Source organism: Mesoplodon mirus (assembly GCF_964341445.2).
Source record: "Mesoplodon mirus genome assembly, chromosome: 1".
NCBI lineage: Eukaryota > Metazoa > Chordata > Mammalia > Artiodactyla > Ziphiidae > Mesoplodon > Mesoplodon mirus.
This window is the reverse complement of record NC_138976.1, coordinates 230,530,738-230,545,336: the sequence shown is the minus strand read 5'-3', so window position 1 is coordinate 230,545,336 and position 14,599 is coordinate 230,530,738. Positions and strand designations below refer to the sequence as shown.

The window sequence follows — 14,599 nt, the reverse complement described above, 5'->3', positions numbered from 1 at the left end:
ACAAGCAGTCACTATTGGCTGGAAGAATTGCTTTTGATATTTATTCACTTACTTATATTTTAATCTCTTACCTTAAGTTTTCTGTAATTAAAATATATTATTGCTTAATCAGTGGGGAAAGCATTTTTAAAAAGATTTTAAAATGGAAAGTGATTAAAATTCAACCTATTTTGGACAAGAATTCCCCCTTTTTGGTGAATTATGTGTCATCTCAAAAGAATCTCAACAGTGAAAATTTTAAATACTCTGAATTAAAGATTATTTAAATTGATAAAATCCCCCCTCAACAAATATGCTGAGATATGTTCTTTAGATAATTTCAATTCCAAACTCAAATAATTTGGATGCTTTGAGAAAAACTGCTATAATGAAATTAATAAAGTTTGTTAAACTGAAATATCAAATTCATATGTGAATTTAACATTAAAAAGACAGCAAATTTGTCTTTAGAAATAATTTTCTGGAATAAAGTATGATATATGTATTATAATAACATATATAATATGTATATGTAATATATGCATACATATTAAGGGAAAATTGATTTAAATTTATACCTCAGAAAAGAAGAGAAATTCATAAACTGACAGTGAAGAATTTCTAACACAAGAGGGTCATCTGAAAGATGGCATATGATTTTTTTAAATCAGAAATATTATACGTACTTTTTGACAGCATTTTTAAAGTATCTCAGAAACTTCTACTTACTGCATGTTTAAGTGTGCACATCTCATAAAGGACACACCCCAGAGCCCAAATGTCACTAGAAATGAGAAAAATAAGAGATCTTCTCTAAATATCAGAATTTACTTTAAAAGGTTTTTTAATTTAAAGGAGACAAAAGCAGCATAAAAATGCTTCGCAAAAATATGTGTTCCATAAAACATGACCTTTCAAACTTAAAATTACAACCATAACCAAATGACAAAAGCAGCTATCCCAGATTAGAAAAATAACAGTTGCCCAAGTAATTACTTTAAAAGTTTCATTAAAGAAATCTAATATTTAAAAGGACAAAAATCAGTAAATTTCATGGATGCTTCATTTAGTTTTATTTTGCATAAATCAAAATGTTTTGTTCAATTATTTGCAAAATACCACAATTTCTTAAATACCATAAAAGCAAAATACTGCTTTAATGAAGAAGAAAATATTACTTTACTAAAATTAAATCTGAAACAAATCTGTGACAGCCAAGTAATATATGTAAGCACATTAATTTATTTTCTCCTAATTTAAAGACTTAGTTACACTATCTTCTTTATCCATACTCTCTTCCGCTCTTTTATCTTAAACAGGTAGTTCTGTAACTAAAAGACTACTTCTATTTTTAAAAGGAAAAAAAACCCCACAATTTAGAGCTACAGTGGTCCTTGGAAGTCAAAAAAAAGAAAAACAAAACCACTGCTCCTGGAAGTTGAACTTACTGAAAAAGAATAAAGCCCATTATTGAAATCCTAAAGTTATCTTTACCCAAACTCTCACAAAAATCTACAAATATAAACCTGTAACCTCCAAAATGTGTTTAATTTTAAGATTCAACTAAGAAAAAAATGTAAATGTAATTAAGCTTTTAGTAACTTGTACATGTTACAAACTAAAAGCTATAAACAAAAACATTAAACTAATGATCTTATCAATAAAATACTTTAAAATACATTTGGGAAAATATGAATCTCAAAGTATAATTGATGATGTTTATCCATTACATTTTTAAAGCATTTTTCCCACAAAACCAATTTTTCATAAAATTCTCCAAGGGATGATTAAAATCCATTCCAGATTTAAAGACTAATATTTTCACAGTTGAGTTATCCACAAGACACAGAAACAGCATTAAAATGTAAAATTACTTTAGCTCGAAGAAAATACTATTTTCTTTTAGAATGTCTACTAATAATACACTGCATGGACTTGACTGATCATTGTAATTTAAACTGATCTTAAATACATTCCTCGGATGACGTTCTCAGACCTTCTGCTCAGGTCTGAAACACAGCTTCCTTTCTACCTTCAAAAAAAAGGAGGGGGGGGGTGCCGCAGAGGGATAGCAACCATGAATACATGCATTATTGCCAGCTACCACTTTCTTCCTTTCAGCTTCTAAGGGCGCTTTCAAAATTAAGACCAATGCTTCTTGGTTGGCATTTTTAAATTAGCGTGTATGAGAGAAAATAAAGGGTAACTGGAATTCAATGGCAGAATTCCTCTTCCCAACACACATATTAGTCAATCTGTTAGCTATAATACAGCCCAGTGATTAGGAATTTGTGCTTGGGAGCCAGATGCCTGGGACTCTGAAGTTACTTTACCTCTTTCTGCATTTGGTTTCTTTATAAGGAAAGGAGGAATGAATAATACCTACAACTCACAAGGTTATTGTGAAGATAAAGAGAGTTAATGCATAGAATGCATTCAAAACAGTGCCTGGCATATAGTAAGTGTTCAAAAATATTAACTATGATAATTCAATAAGTGACTATTACTAACAGAAAGACAAAGAAAGCACTCTATTTCCTATTATAGCTTAAATAATAAAGTGATTCTATAGTTCCTTCAACAAGATAGTGAAATAGCTGCTTTATAATTTTCCTCATTATATACTAAAAAAATGTATATACATATGTATATATATGTTTACATATGTGCATTACTGATTTTAGAATAATATTCTGAAAGTTAATACAGACATTACAACAGAGAAAGATGTAAAGGAAATAAACACATAATGAATATCATTTTAAATACCTTTTATTATTATATGGTTTGTTTTCACAGATTTCGGGTGACAAGTAGTATGGGGTCCCTATGCAAGTCCGAACCAGCTCCACAGTACTAGAACAAAAGAGAGTTACTGGAGAAGCTTAAGACACTTAAAGACATTACCACACATACATCACCAGGGATTAAAATTTCACTGAAGACATTATAGCAAACTAAAGTTTAAAACTGTATGTTACCTATTAAGAACTCTAGCGATTCCAAAATCTCCAAGTTGTATTGTCCCATCTTTGGTTAAAAATATGTTCTGTAGAAGAGATGAAAAAAAAGCCAGAAATATTGCTACAGTCCCGTTCTTAGTTAACGACTTCTGCCATAAAAATGAATCCAGTTAAAAAATAATGCTGGGATAAGTGGATATCCACATGCGAAAGAATGAATGCAGACCCCTATCTCACACCATAAGCAAAAATTAACTCAAAATGGATTCTAGACATAAATGTGAGAACTATAAAACTCCTAGAGGAAAACACAGAAGTAAATCTCCATGCCACTGGGTTACGCAATGATTTCTTAGATATGACACCAAAAGCACAAGAAGAAAAAGAAAATACAGATAAATTGGATTTCATTAAATTAAAAACTTTTGTGCAAAGGACACCATCAAGAAAGTAAACAGACAACCCAAATAGAATTGGGGGAAATATGTGCAAATCACATATCTGACAAGGAATCCAGCATAAAGAACTCTTACAACTCAATAATAACCGAAGACAACCCAATTTTAAAATAGGCACAGTCATATATTATATGATCCATTTGTATCAAATGTCCAGAATAGGCAAATCCACAGAGACAGAAAGCATACCACTGGTTTCCAATGCTCTATCATCAAACTGCGGAGCCAGAAGTTTGTGGGATTACATGAATTAAACTCCATTATCAGTCAGATGTGAACCAAGCACATGCTCACAGCCAAAGATGGCACAAGGCAGGGTTGAGTGGAATGGAGTAAAATGGTCTGAAATGGGATTAGGAGGCAGAGGGGTCGGGAGACAGGAAAGATGGGGTAGGGAACCCCACCATAGTCCCGCTCCTTCCCACTACTCATCCTGGGGCTACAAGGCTACATAAGCAGCTGCAGGCCTAAGGAGGTAAGAAGACAGACACACGGCCTTGACATCAGGAAACAAAGCCCCTCTGTACTACCCACCCTGGGAAGTGCGTGAGCCCAAGTGAGGCAAACATGAAAGAAACCTCGATGCAAAGATGAGTGAGCTGTGGGGACAAAGTATCTCCCACAAAAGAATCCAATACATGTGAAGAAAGCTACTGCAAAGAAAAACAACCAATAAAATAACCGGAACCAGAATTCACTACAGACAGAATTAGTTTTATAAAGCAGGCCAATAAAAACTTTGAAGTAAATATATTTAGAAACTTGCAAAGAAATAAATGAAGAAATAAATATGCATTTGAAAAGAACAAGACATTATGAAACAAAACCCAACTACAATAAGAACAGATTTATATGAAAAACCATTTAGAAATCTTGGAGAGAAAAAAAGTCATAATAAAGTCAACAGATGAGAAAAGCACTAGCTTACACAAAATTTCAAAGGGATTTAGTTAACTAGAAGATAGGTCGAAAAATTCACGTAGAATATAACTGAGAGAGACACAAATAAAATGTGAAAGAACAAATAAGACACTTGAAGGGACGAATTAAGAAGCTCCAACATGTATCTAGAAAAAAATCCAGGAGACAACTGTGAAAGTAGTAAAAGAGAAATAATATTTGAAAAAATATAGCTAAACATTTTCTACAACATTTCTAGAAGAAATACACATTCTCAAAAGTACCCAGCATAATGAATAAAAGTGAGCCTCACCAATTCACAAACTGTGAAATTTCAGAACCATGGGACAGAGAGAATATCTTAAATGGGCCAGAGAGAAGAAACAAGGGCAAGAAATTGCAAATTCCTAAACAGCAACACAAGAAGCCAAAAGACAAATGGGCAACATCTTCAAAATTCTATAAGAAAACTTCCAACCTAGAAGTTGATAACCAAATTCTCATCAAAGTAAGAGAATCTTGGACTTCCCTTGTGGTGCAGTGGTTAAGAATCCACCTGCCAAGGCAGGGGACACGGGTTCAAACCCTGGTCTGGGAAGATCCCATATGCTGCGGAGCAACTAAGCCCATGCACCACAACTACCAAGCCTGCGTTCTAGAGCCCATGAGCCACAACTACTGAGCCCGTGTGCCACAACTACTGAAGCCCGGGCACCTAGAGCCCGTGATCCACAAAGAGAAGCCACCGCAATGAGAAGCCCATGCACTACAACTAAGAGTTGCCCCCGCTCGCCGCAACTATAGAAAGCCCACGTAAAGCAACAAAGACTCAATGCAGCCAAAAATAAATAAATAAAAAGCAAATAATTTTTCTCAAAAATTAAAAAAATATAAAGTAGGAGAATCTTCAAACATGTAAAATCTCAAAAAAAAAATCCCTTCCACACAACCATTGTGTTGAATTTCTTCCATCATAATGAAAGAGCAGGACATGAAAAGCAGGTAAAGACCTAAGACACGATGCCTGTGTGATCTTCAGGGTTACAGTGGAGTGGGAACTGTGAAGGGAAAAGACAGTCGGATGCAGACTGCACCAAGCTCAAACACTCTAGCGCAAGACAATGCTGGCCCCATGTCCACATCCACTGAGAAGTTAGTAGTGACAGAATAAACTTACCTGTGATTTTATGTCTCGATGAAGAATTTTTCTATCATGTACATGTTTCAGGGCCAAACATATCTGTACAAACCAGTCCAAAATCTAGGGGGGGAAAATCAGATCTGTCATTTCTTTTAAAATTTACATTTCACAGTAGTCTTTCCTTGATCATTAAAATGATTCAGAAATATTCAGGGATGAGGGGAACTAAATCCTTAAAAAAATTAGGCTATAATGTTTCACTTCACTGTACTGTAATTAATGTCACTAACATTAGGTAGATATTGGAGCCAATTGACACATTATGTGCAGCACACATGGTAAGTTTAAATGTAAGACACTGCTACTGAAGCATCTCTTATAAATCAGAATTAATATGGAAAGAAATTTCCAGAGAAAAGTGAAAAATGGAATTTATATTTTAGTATAGTATGATGGTAAGTGACTTTTCTTTGTTGTTAAATATATCTTTTTTTCTATATATGTAAGTGAAAATCATAAGAGGAAAAAAATTAGGCTGGAAATTTGGAAGACAACTCTGACTTGCCCCACATTCATCACATAAAAACACACACTCTGGAGCTGGCCACTTAAAAGTAAAAAGGCTGAATTTCTACCTCACTCCTAACACCAAAAAAATTCCAAGTCGATGGCATTTTTAAACATGAAAAAATTAAAGTATAAAACGAGGAAGAAAACATAGGTTAACTTTCTATACTCTTTGACTGACTGACACAGGACTTCCGCAACATGATACCAAACCCACAAGTCACAAGAAAAGTTCCCTATATAAATGTTAAAACATCTGGATGGCAAAATATACAACTAAATTTAATAATTATGGGAGAAGATACCTGCAACATAACTGACAGATTGCTAATCCTTTAATACACAACAGTTCTTCGACATCACTGAGAAAAACATGCCAGCCCAAATAAGAAGTGGACAGAAGACGGGAAAGGCAAATGACAGAGGAAACAACCCAATAAACACATAAACCAAATACTAACTTCCCTCCAAATTAAAAAAATAGCAATTAAACAAGATACCACTGTAACCTGACAAAGAGGAAGTGATAAACAACGTTGGCCAGAATGTGAGGAAATAAGTCTTTGCATACCCTGTTTGTGAGAAAGTTAATTACAGTTACTTGGTAAAAATTTTAAATTCACATACTATTTGAAAGAGCAACTGAAATTTCAAATTTATCCTACAGATAAAATGTCACAAATACAAAAGAATATGTACAAGGATGTGTACTCCAGCATTGTTTGTCCACCTAAACATCATCAGGGGCCTGGGAAAATATCACAATTGGAATCACTAGAATTCTATGCAGCCACTGGGAAGAAGGAAGTACTTCTATGTACGTACACTGTGAAGGGAAAAGAAGAAAGTCACAGCACGGTGTGCAGACCGCACTCCTTTTCTTAAGTCTCTTTCTGTCTATAACATACCAGAACTCTGTGTAACTGTTTACGACTGTGTGCTGTGTGCAGGGAGGATGCACAGGACAGCTACCCATCAGTTAAGTGTCTTCTTCAGGGAAGCAGATTTTCAGAAGAATGAATGAAAGGCAAGTAGCAGGCTTTACTTTTTATTCTTACCTCTTCAGTATTTTTTTTAAAGAATAAATGTTACATTAAAGTAACCTAAACTTAGAGACTCTGGGAGGGCTCACACCAAGGAGTACTTCCCAGAACTTCAGCTGCCAGTGTCCTTGTCCCCATGGTGAGCCACAGCCACCCACCGCCTCTGCAGGAGACCGTCCAACACTAGGAGGCCAATGAACTGGGACACAAGGGATAACAACTTTATTCAGAGAGCAGAGAGTCCAAGAAGATGGGAGACTAATGTCCCAGAGAACCGTCCTGACAGGCTCTGAATGCTAGTTTCTTTTACAGAACAAAGAGGCATTATAAGATTCAGGCTGCTAATGTTGGCATATGCGCATTTAGCCTTAACAGAGATTAAGTTGAGAAGCAAGAAGAACTACAATCCTGCAGCCTATGGAACAAAAACCACATTCACAGAAAGTCAGACAAGATGAAAAGGCAGAGGGCTATGTACCAGAGGAAGGAACAAGATAAAACGCCAGAAAAACAACTAAATGAAGTGGAGATAGGAAACTTTCCAGAAAAAGAATTCAGAATAATGATAGTGAAGATGATCCAGGACCTAGGACAAAGAATGGAGGCAAAGATCGAGAAATTGCAAGAAATGTTTAACGAACACCTAGAAGAATTAAAGAACAAACAGAGAGGAACAATACTGTAAGTGAAATGAAAACTACACTAGAAGGAATCAATAGCAGAATAACTGAGGCAGAAGAACAGATAAGCAACCTGGAAGACAGGATGGTGGAATTCACTGCTGTGGAACAGAATAAAGAAAAAAGAATGAAAAGAAATGAAGACAGCCTAAGAGACCTCTGGGACAACATTAAATGCAACAACATTCGCGTTACAGGGGTCCAAGAAGGAGAAGAGAGAGAGAAAGGACCCGAGAAAATATTTGAAGAGATTATATTCGAAAACTTTGCTAACATGGGAAAGAAATAGCCACCCAAGTCCAGGAAGCGCAGTGAGTCCCATACAGGATAAACCCAAGGAGAAACACGCTGAGACACATAGTAATCAAATTGGAAAAAATTAAAAACAAATTACTGAAAGCAGCAAGGGAAAAACGACAAATAACATACAAGGGAACTCCCATAAGGTTAACAGCTGATTTCTCAGCAGAAACTCTACAATCCAGAAGGGAGTGGCATGATATACTTAAAGTGATGAAAGGTAACAACTTACAACCAAGATTACTCTACCTGGCAAGGATCTCATTCAGGTTTGATGGAGAAATCAAAATCTTTACAGACAAGCAAAAGCTAAGAGAATTCAGCACCACCAAATCAGCTCTACAACAAATGCTCAAGGGATTTCTCTAAGTGGGAAACACAAGAGAAGAAAAGGACCTACAAAAACAAACCCAAAACAATTAATCAAATGGTAATAGGAACATACATATCGATAATTACCTTAAACGTGAATGGATTAAATGTTACAACCAAAACACACAGGCTTGCTGAATGGATACAAAAATAAGACCCATATATATGCTGTCTACAGGAGACCCACTTCAGACCAAGGGACACATACAGACTGAAAGTGAGGGGATGGAAAAAGATGTTCCATGCAAATGGAAATCCAAAGAAAGCTGGAGTAGTAATACTCATATCAGATAAAATAGACTTTAAAATAAAGAATGTTGGGCTTCCCCGGTGGCACAGTGGTTGAGAGTCCGCCTGCAGATGCAGGGGACACGGGTTCGTGCCCCAGTCCGGGAAGATCCCACATGCCACGGAGCGGCTGGGCCCATGAGCCATGGCCACTGAGCCTGTGTGGCCAGACGGAGCATGTGCTCCGCAACGGGAGAGGCCACACAGTGAGAGGCCCGCGTACCACAAAAAAAATAAAGAAAGAAAGAAAGAAAGAAAGAAAGAAAGAAAGAAAGAAAGAATGTTATGAGAGACAAGGAAGGACACTACATAATGATCAAGGGATCAATCCAAGAAGATATAACAATTATAAATATATATGCACCCGACATAGGAGCACCTCAATACATAAGGCAACTGCTAACAGCTATAAGAGGAAATCAACAGTAACACAATAATAGTGGGGGACTTTAACACCTCACTTACACCAATGGACAGATCATCCAAACAGAAAATTAATAAGGAAACACAAGCTTTAAATGACACATTAGACCAGATAGGTTTGATTGATATTTATAGGACATTCTATCCCAAAACAGCAGATTACACTTTCTTCTCAAGTGCACATGGAACATTCTCCAGAATAGATCACATCTTGGGTCACAAATCAAGCCTCAGTAAATTTAAGAAAACTGAAATCATATCAAGCATCTTTTCTGACCACAGTGCTATGAGATTAGAAATGAATCACAGGGAAAAAAACCATAAAAAACACAAACACATGGAGGCTAAACAATACGTTACTAAATAAACAAGAGATCACTGAAGAAATCAAAGAGGAAATGAAAAAATACCTAGAGATAAATGACAATGAAAACACGAAGATCCGGGCCTCCCTGGTGGCGCAGTGGTTGAGAGTCCGCCTGCCGATGCAGGGGATACGGGTTCGTGCCCCGGTCTGGGAGGATCCCATATGCCGCGGAGCGGCTGGGCCCGTGAGCCATGGCCGCTGAGCCTGTGCGTCCGGAGCCTGTGCTCCGCAACGGGAGAGGCCACAACAGTGAGAGGCCCGCGTACAGCAAAAAAAAAAAACAAAAAACAAAAAAAAACCCACGAAGATCCAAAACCTATGGGATGCAGCAAAAGCAGTTCTAAGAGGGAAGTTTATAGCTATACAAGCCTACCTCAAGAAACAAGAAAAATCTCAAATAAACAATCTAACCTTACACCTAAAAGACCTAGAGAAAGAAGAACAAGCAACACCCAAAGTTAGCAGAAGGAAAGAAATTGTAAAGATCAGATCAGAAATAAATGCAATAGAAACAAAGAAAACAGTAGCAAAGATCAATAAAACTAAAAGATGGTTCTTTGAGAAGATAAACAAAATTGATAAACCATTAGCCAGACTCATTAAGAAAAAGAGGGAGAGGACTCAAATCAATAAAATTAGAAACGAAAAAGGAGAAGTTACAACATACACCATAGAAATACAAAGCCTCCTAAGAGACTACTACAAGCAACTCCATGCCAATAAAATGGACAACCTGGAAGAAATGGACAAATTCTTAGAAACGTATAACCTTCCAAGACTGAACCAGGAAGAAATAGAAAATGTGAACAGACCAACCACAAGTAATGAAATTGAAACTGTGATTAAAAATCTTCCAACAAACAAAAGTCCAGGACCAGATGGCTTCACAGGTGAATTCTATCAAACATTTAGAGAAGAGCTAACACCCATCCTTCTCAAACTCTTCCAAAAAATTGCAGAGGAAGGAACACTCCCGAACTCATGATATGAGGCCACCATCACCCTGATACCAAAACCAGACAAAGATACTACAAAAAAAGAAAATTACAGCCCAATATCACTGATGAATATAGATGCAAAAATCCTCAACAAAATATTAGCAAACAGAATCCAACAACACATTAAAAGGATCATACACCATGATCAAGTGGGATTTATCCCAGGGATGCAAGGATTCTTCAATATACGCAAATGAATCAATGTGATATATCATATTAACAAATTGAAGAATAAAAACCATATGATCATCTCAATAGATGCAGAAAAAGTTTTTGACAAAATTCAACACCCATTTATGATGAAAACCCTCCAGAGGGCTTCGCTGGTGGGGCAGTGGTTGAGAGTCCGCATGCCGATGCAGGGGATACGGGTTTGTGTCCTGGTCCGGGAGGATCCCACATGCCGCGGAGCGGCTGGGCCCATGAGCCATGGCTGCTGGGCCTGCGCGTCCGGAGCCTGTGCTCCGCAGCGGGAGGGGCCGCAGCAGTGAGGGGCCCGCGTACCGCAAAAAAAAAAAAAAAAAAAAAAAAATTCTCCAGAAAGTGGGCATAGAGGGAACCTACCTCAACATAATAAAGGCCATATACGACAAACCCACAGCAAACATCATTCTCAATGGTGAAAAGCTGAAATCATTTCCTCTAAGATCAGGAACAAGTCAAGGATGTCCACTCTCACCACTATGATTCAACATAGTTTTGGAAGTCCTAGCCACGGCAATCAGAGAAGAAAAAGAAAAAGAAGGAATACAAATTGGAAAAGAAGTAAAACTGTCACTGTTTGCAGATGACATGATACTATACATAGAGAATCCTAAAAATGCCACCAGAAAACTACTAGAGCTAATCAATGAATTTGGTAAAGTTGCAGGATACAAAATTAATGCACAGAAATTCTCTTGCATTGCTATACACTAATGATGAAAAATCTGACAGAGAAATTAAGGAAACACTCCCATTTACCACTGCAACAAAAAGAATAAAATACCTAGGAATAAACCTACCTAGGGAGACAAAAGACCTGTATGCAGAAAACTATAAGACACTGATGAAAGTAATTGAAGATGATACCAACAGATGGAGAGATATACCATGTTCTTGCATTGGAAGAATCAATAATGTGAAAATGACTAGACCACCCAAAGCAATCTACAGATTCAATGCAATCCCTATCAAATTACCAAAGATATTTTTTACAGAACTAGAAAAAAAATCTTAAAATTCGTATGGAGACACAAAAGAACCGAAATAGCAAAAGCAATCTTGAGGGAAAAAACGGAGCTGGAGGAATCAGACTCCCTGACTTCAGACTATACTACAAAGCTACAGTAATCAAGACAATATGGTACTGGCAGAAAAACAGAAACATAGATCAATGGAACAAGACAGAAAGCCCAGAGGTAAACCCACACACCTATGGTCAACTAATCTATGACAAAGGAGGTAAGGATATACAATGGAGAAAAGACAGTCTCTTCAATAAGTGGTGCTGGGAAAACTGGGCAGCTACATGTAAAAGAATGAAATTAAACACTCCCTAACACCAAACACAAAAATAAACTCAAAATGGATTAGAGACCTAAATGTAAGATCGGACAGTATAAAACTCTTAGAGGAAAACATAGGAAGAACACTCTTTGACATAAATCACAGCAAGATCTTTTTTGATCCACCTCGTAGAGTAATGGAAATAAAAACGAAAGTAAACAAATGGGACCTAATGAAACCTCAAAGCTTTTGCACGACAAAGGAAACCATAAGCAAGACGAAAAGACAACCCTCAGAATGGGAGAAAATATTTGCAAATGAATCAGTGGATAAAGGATTAATCTCCAAAATATATAAACAGCTCATGCAGCTCAATATTAAAGAAACAAACAACCCAATCCAAAAATGGGCAGAAGACCTAAATAGACATTTCTCCAAAGCAGACATACAGATGGCCAAGAAGCACATGAAAAGCTGCTCAACATCACCAATTACTAGAGAAATTCAGATCAAAACTACAATGAGGTATCTCCTCACACCAGTTAGAATGGGCATCATCAGAAAATATACAAACAACAAATGCTGGAGAGGGTGTGGAGAAAAGGGAACCCTCTTGCTCTGTTGGTGGGAATGTAAATTGATACAGCCACTATGGAGAACAGTATGGAGGTTCCTTAAAAAACTGAAAATAGAACTACCTTATGATACAGCAATCCCACTACTGGGCATATGTCCAGAGAAAAGCATAATTCAAAAAGACACGTGCACCCCAATGTTCACTGCAGCACTATTTACAACAGCCAGGTCATGGAAGCAACCTAAATGCCCATCGACAGACGAATGGATAAAGAAGATGTCGTACATATATATGATGGAATATTACTCAACCATAAAAAGGAACAAAATTGGGTCATTTGTTGAGACATGGATGGATCTAGAGACTGTCATACAGAGTGAAGTAAGTCAGAAAGAGAAAAACAAATATCGTATATTAACGCAGGTATGTGGAACCTAGAAAAATGGTACAGATGAACCGGTTTGCAGGGCAGAAGTTGAGACACAGATGTAGAGAACAAACGTATGGACACCAAGGGGGGAAAACCCCGGGGTGTGGGGATGGTGGTGTGATGAATTGGGTGACTGGGATTGACATGTATACACTGATGTGTACAAAATTGATGACTAATAAGAACCTACTGTATAAAAAGTAAGTAAAATAAAATTCAAAAACAAACAAAACAAAGAATGTAACCTAAAATTAATTTTTAAATTAATTTTTTTTAATTAAAAAATAGAATAGTGATGTCTAGGGATGAGGGAAAGAGGGGAGTGGGGAGAACAACCCTCACTCCCCCCTTTTCTTTTTCTTTTTTTGGCGGTAGGCGGGGCTCTCGCTGTTGTGGCCTCTCTCGTTGTGGAGCACAGGCTCCGGACGTGCAGGCTCAGCGGTCATGGCTCACGGGCCTAGCCGCTCCGCGGCATGTGGGATCTTCCTGGACCGGGGCACGAACCCGTGTCCCCTGGGCAGCAGACTCTTAACCACTGTGCCACCAGGGAAGCCCATCTTTTTTTAAAAAAAACAAGCCTCTTGGTTCAGTTTGGTAGATATTTACTGAGGACTACACAAATTTTAAGTTCCTTTCCATATTCACATAAGGTGCTGTATGTAGAAAAATTAAATATAGTTCTGAGTTCGTTCATACAGTGGTAGAAATACACTTTTAGACAAATACCTAATAAAATGCACAAGTCTTATAACAGCAATGTGCACTGAGAAAGCAATTAACTCCAGCAGGGAGGGGTCAGGAAAAGTATAAAAAGAAAATGAAAATTCAGCTCAGCTGAGTCTTATTGTTATACAGTCTATCTGGAGCGTCTGGGACACATGCTAGAAACCACCAATGCCTTGTTTTACAGATTAATGTTTTTCATTACCATATTTCCCATACCTGTACTCCTTTATAATTTGACAAAAATGTATTCAGCACCAACAACGTACCTGATATGGGCTGGAATTGGCCAAAAAACTTAATAAAAGAGCTCACAGACCAGGAGTCAGCAGATTTATTCTGTAAAGGGCCAGAGGGTAAATATTCTAGGTTTTGCAGACCCTATGGTCTCTGTCCCAAGTCAAATTTGCCACTGTAGTATAAATGCAGCCAGAGATTATATGCAAACAAATAAGCATGAACTGTTCAAATAAAACTTTATTTACAAACAAAGACGTGGGCCGAGTTTGCTGACCCACATCAGAGACCAGGAGGGAGATGAGTAAGTAGAGCAGAGGTGATGCTCTGAGTGTTGACAGCACAGAGGACAACAGCCAACTCAGCCTGGAGGCGATAAAGCAAAACCTGACAGAAGACGAGGTTCTGGAGGGAAGTTCTGAGGAGGAGGAGGAGGGCACAGCACAAGTCTGTGCTCCCTCTGTCCATCTAGTTCAGCCTGTCTTACATCAGGGCTGGAGGGGAGGGAAGGCCATTGAATTACAGGCCTGCTTCTAACCACTCCTCCTCTGCACTTCCTTGTACACATTAGCTCACATTAATATTTACAAAATAATGTTGGGATAATGGCATTCTCTTGCTCAAAAGAGAATGTCCCTATTTGACCCTATTTGCCAAATTCCAAT

The 14,599-nt window shown here is 37.4% G+C and overlaps 1 protein-coding gene across 11 annotated transcripts in view; it reads right to left on the bottom strand.

The window, feature by feature from the left end:
* Positions 1 to 14,599, bottom strand: part of NEK1 (NIMA related kinase 1) — a 204,507-nt gene that overhangs the window by 154,330 nt on the left and 35,578 nt on the right. For all 11 annotated transcript variants that reach the window (XR_014294361.1, XM_082624999.1, XM_082625000.1 and 8 more), the window contains 4 exons: positions 5,478 to 5,561; positions 2,961 to 3,028; positions 2,749 to 2,835; positions 709 to 763 (listed from right to left, as the gene is read on the bottom strand). Coding sequence is in view for 10 of the 11 variants with exons in the window: in XM_082624999.1 (XP_082481125.1) it covers positions 709 to 763; positions 2,749 to 2,835; positions 2,961 to 3,028; positions 5,478 to 5,561 (294 nt within the window). In the remaining variant the exon portion in view is untranslated. The remainder of the gene's footprint in view (positions 1 to 708; positions 764 to 2,748; positions 2,836 to 2,960; positions 3,029 to 5,477; positions 5,562 to 14,599) is intronic.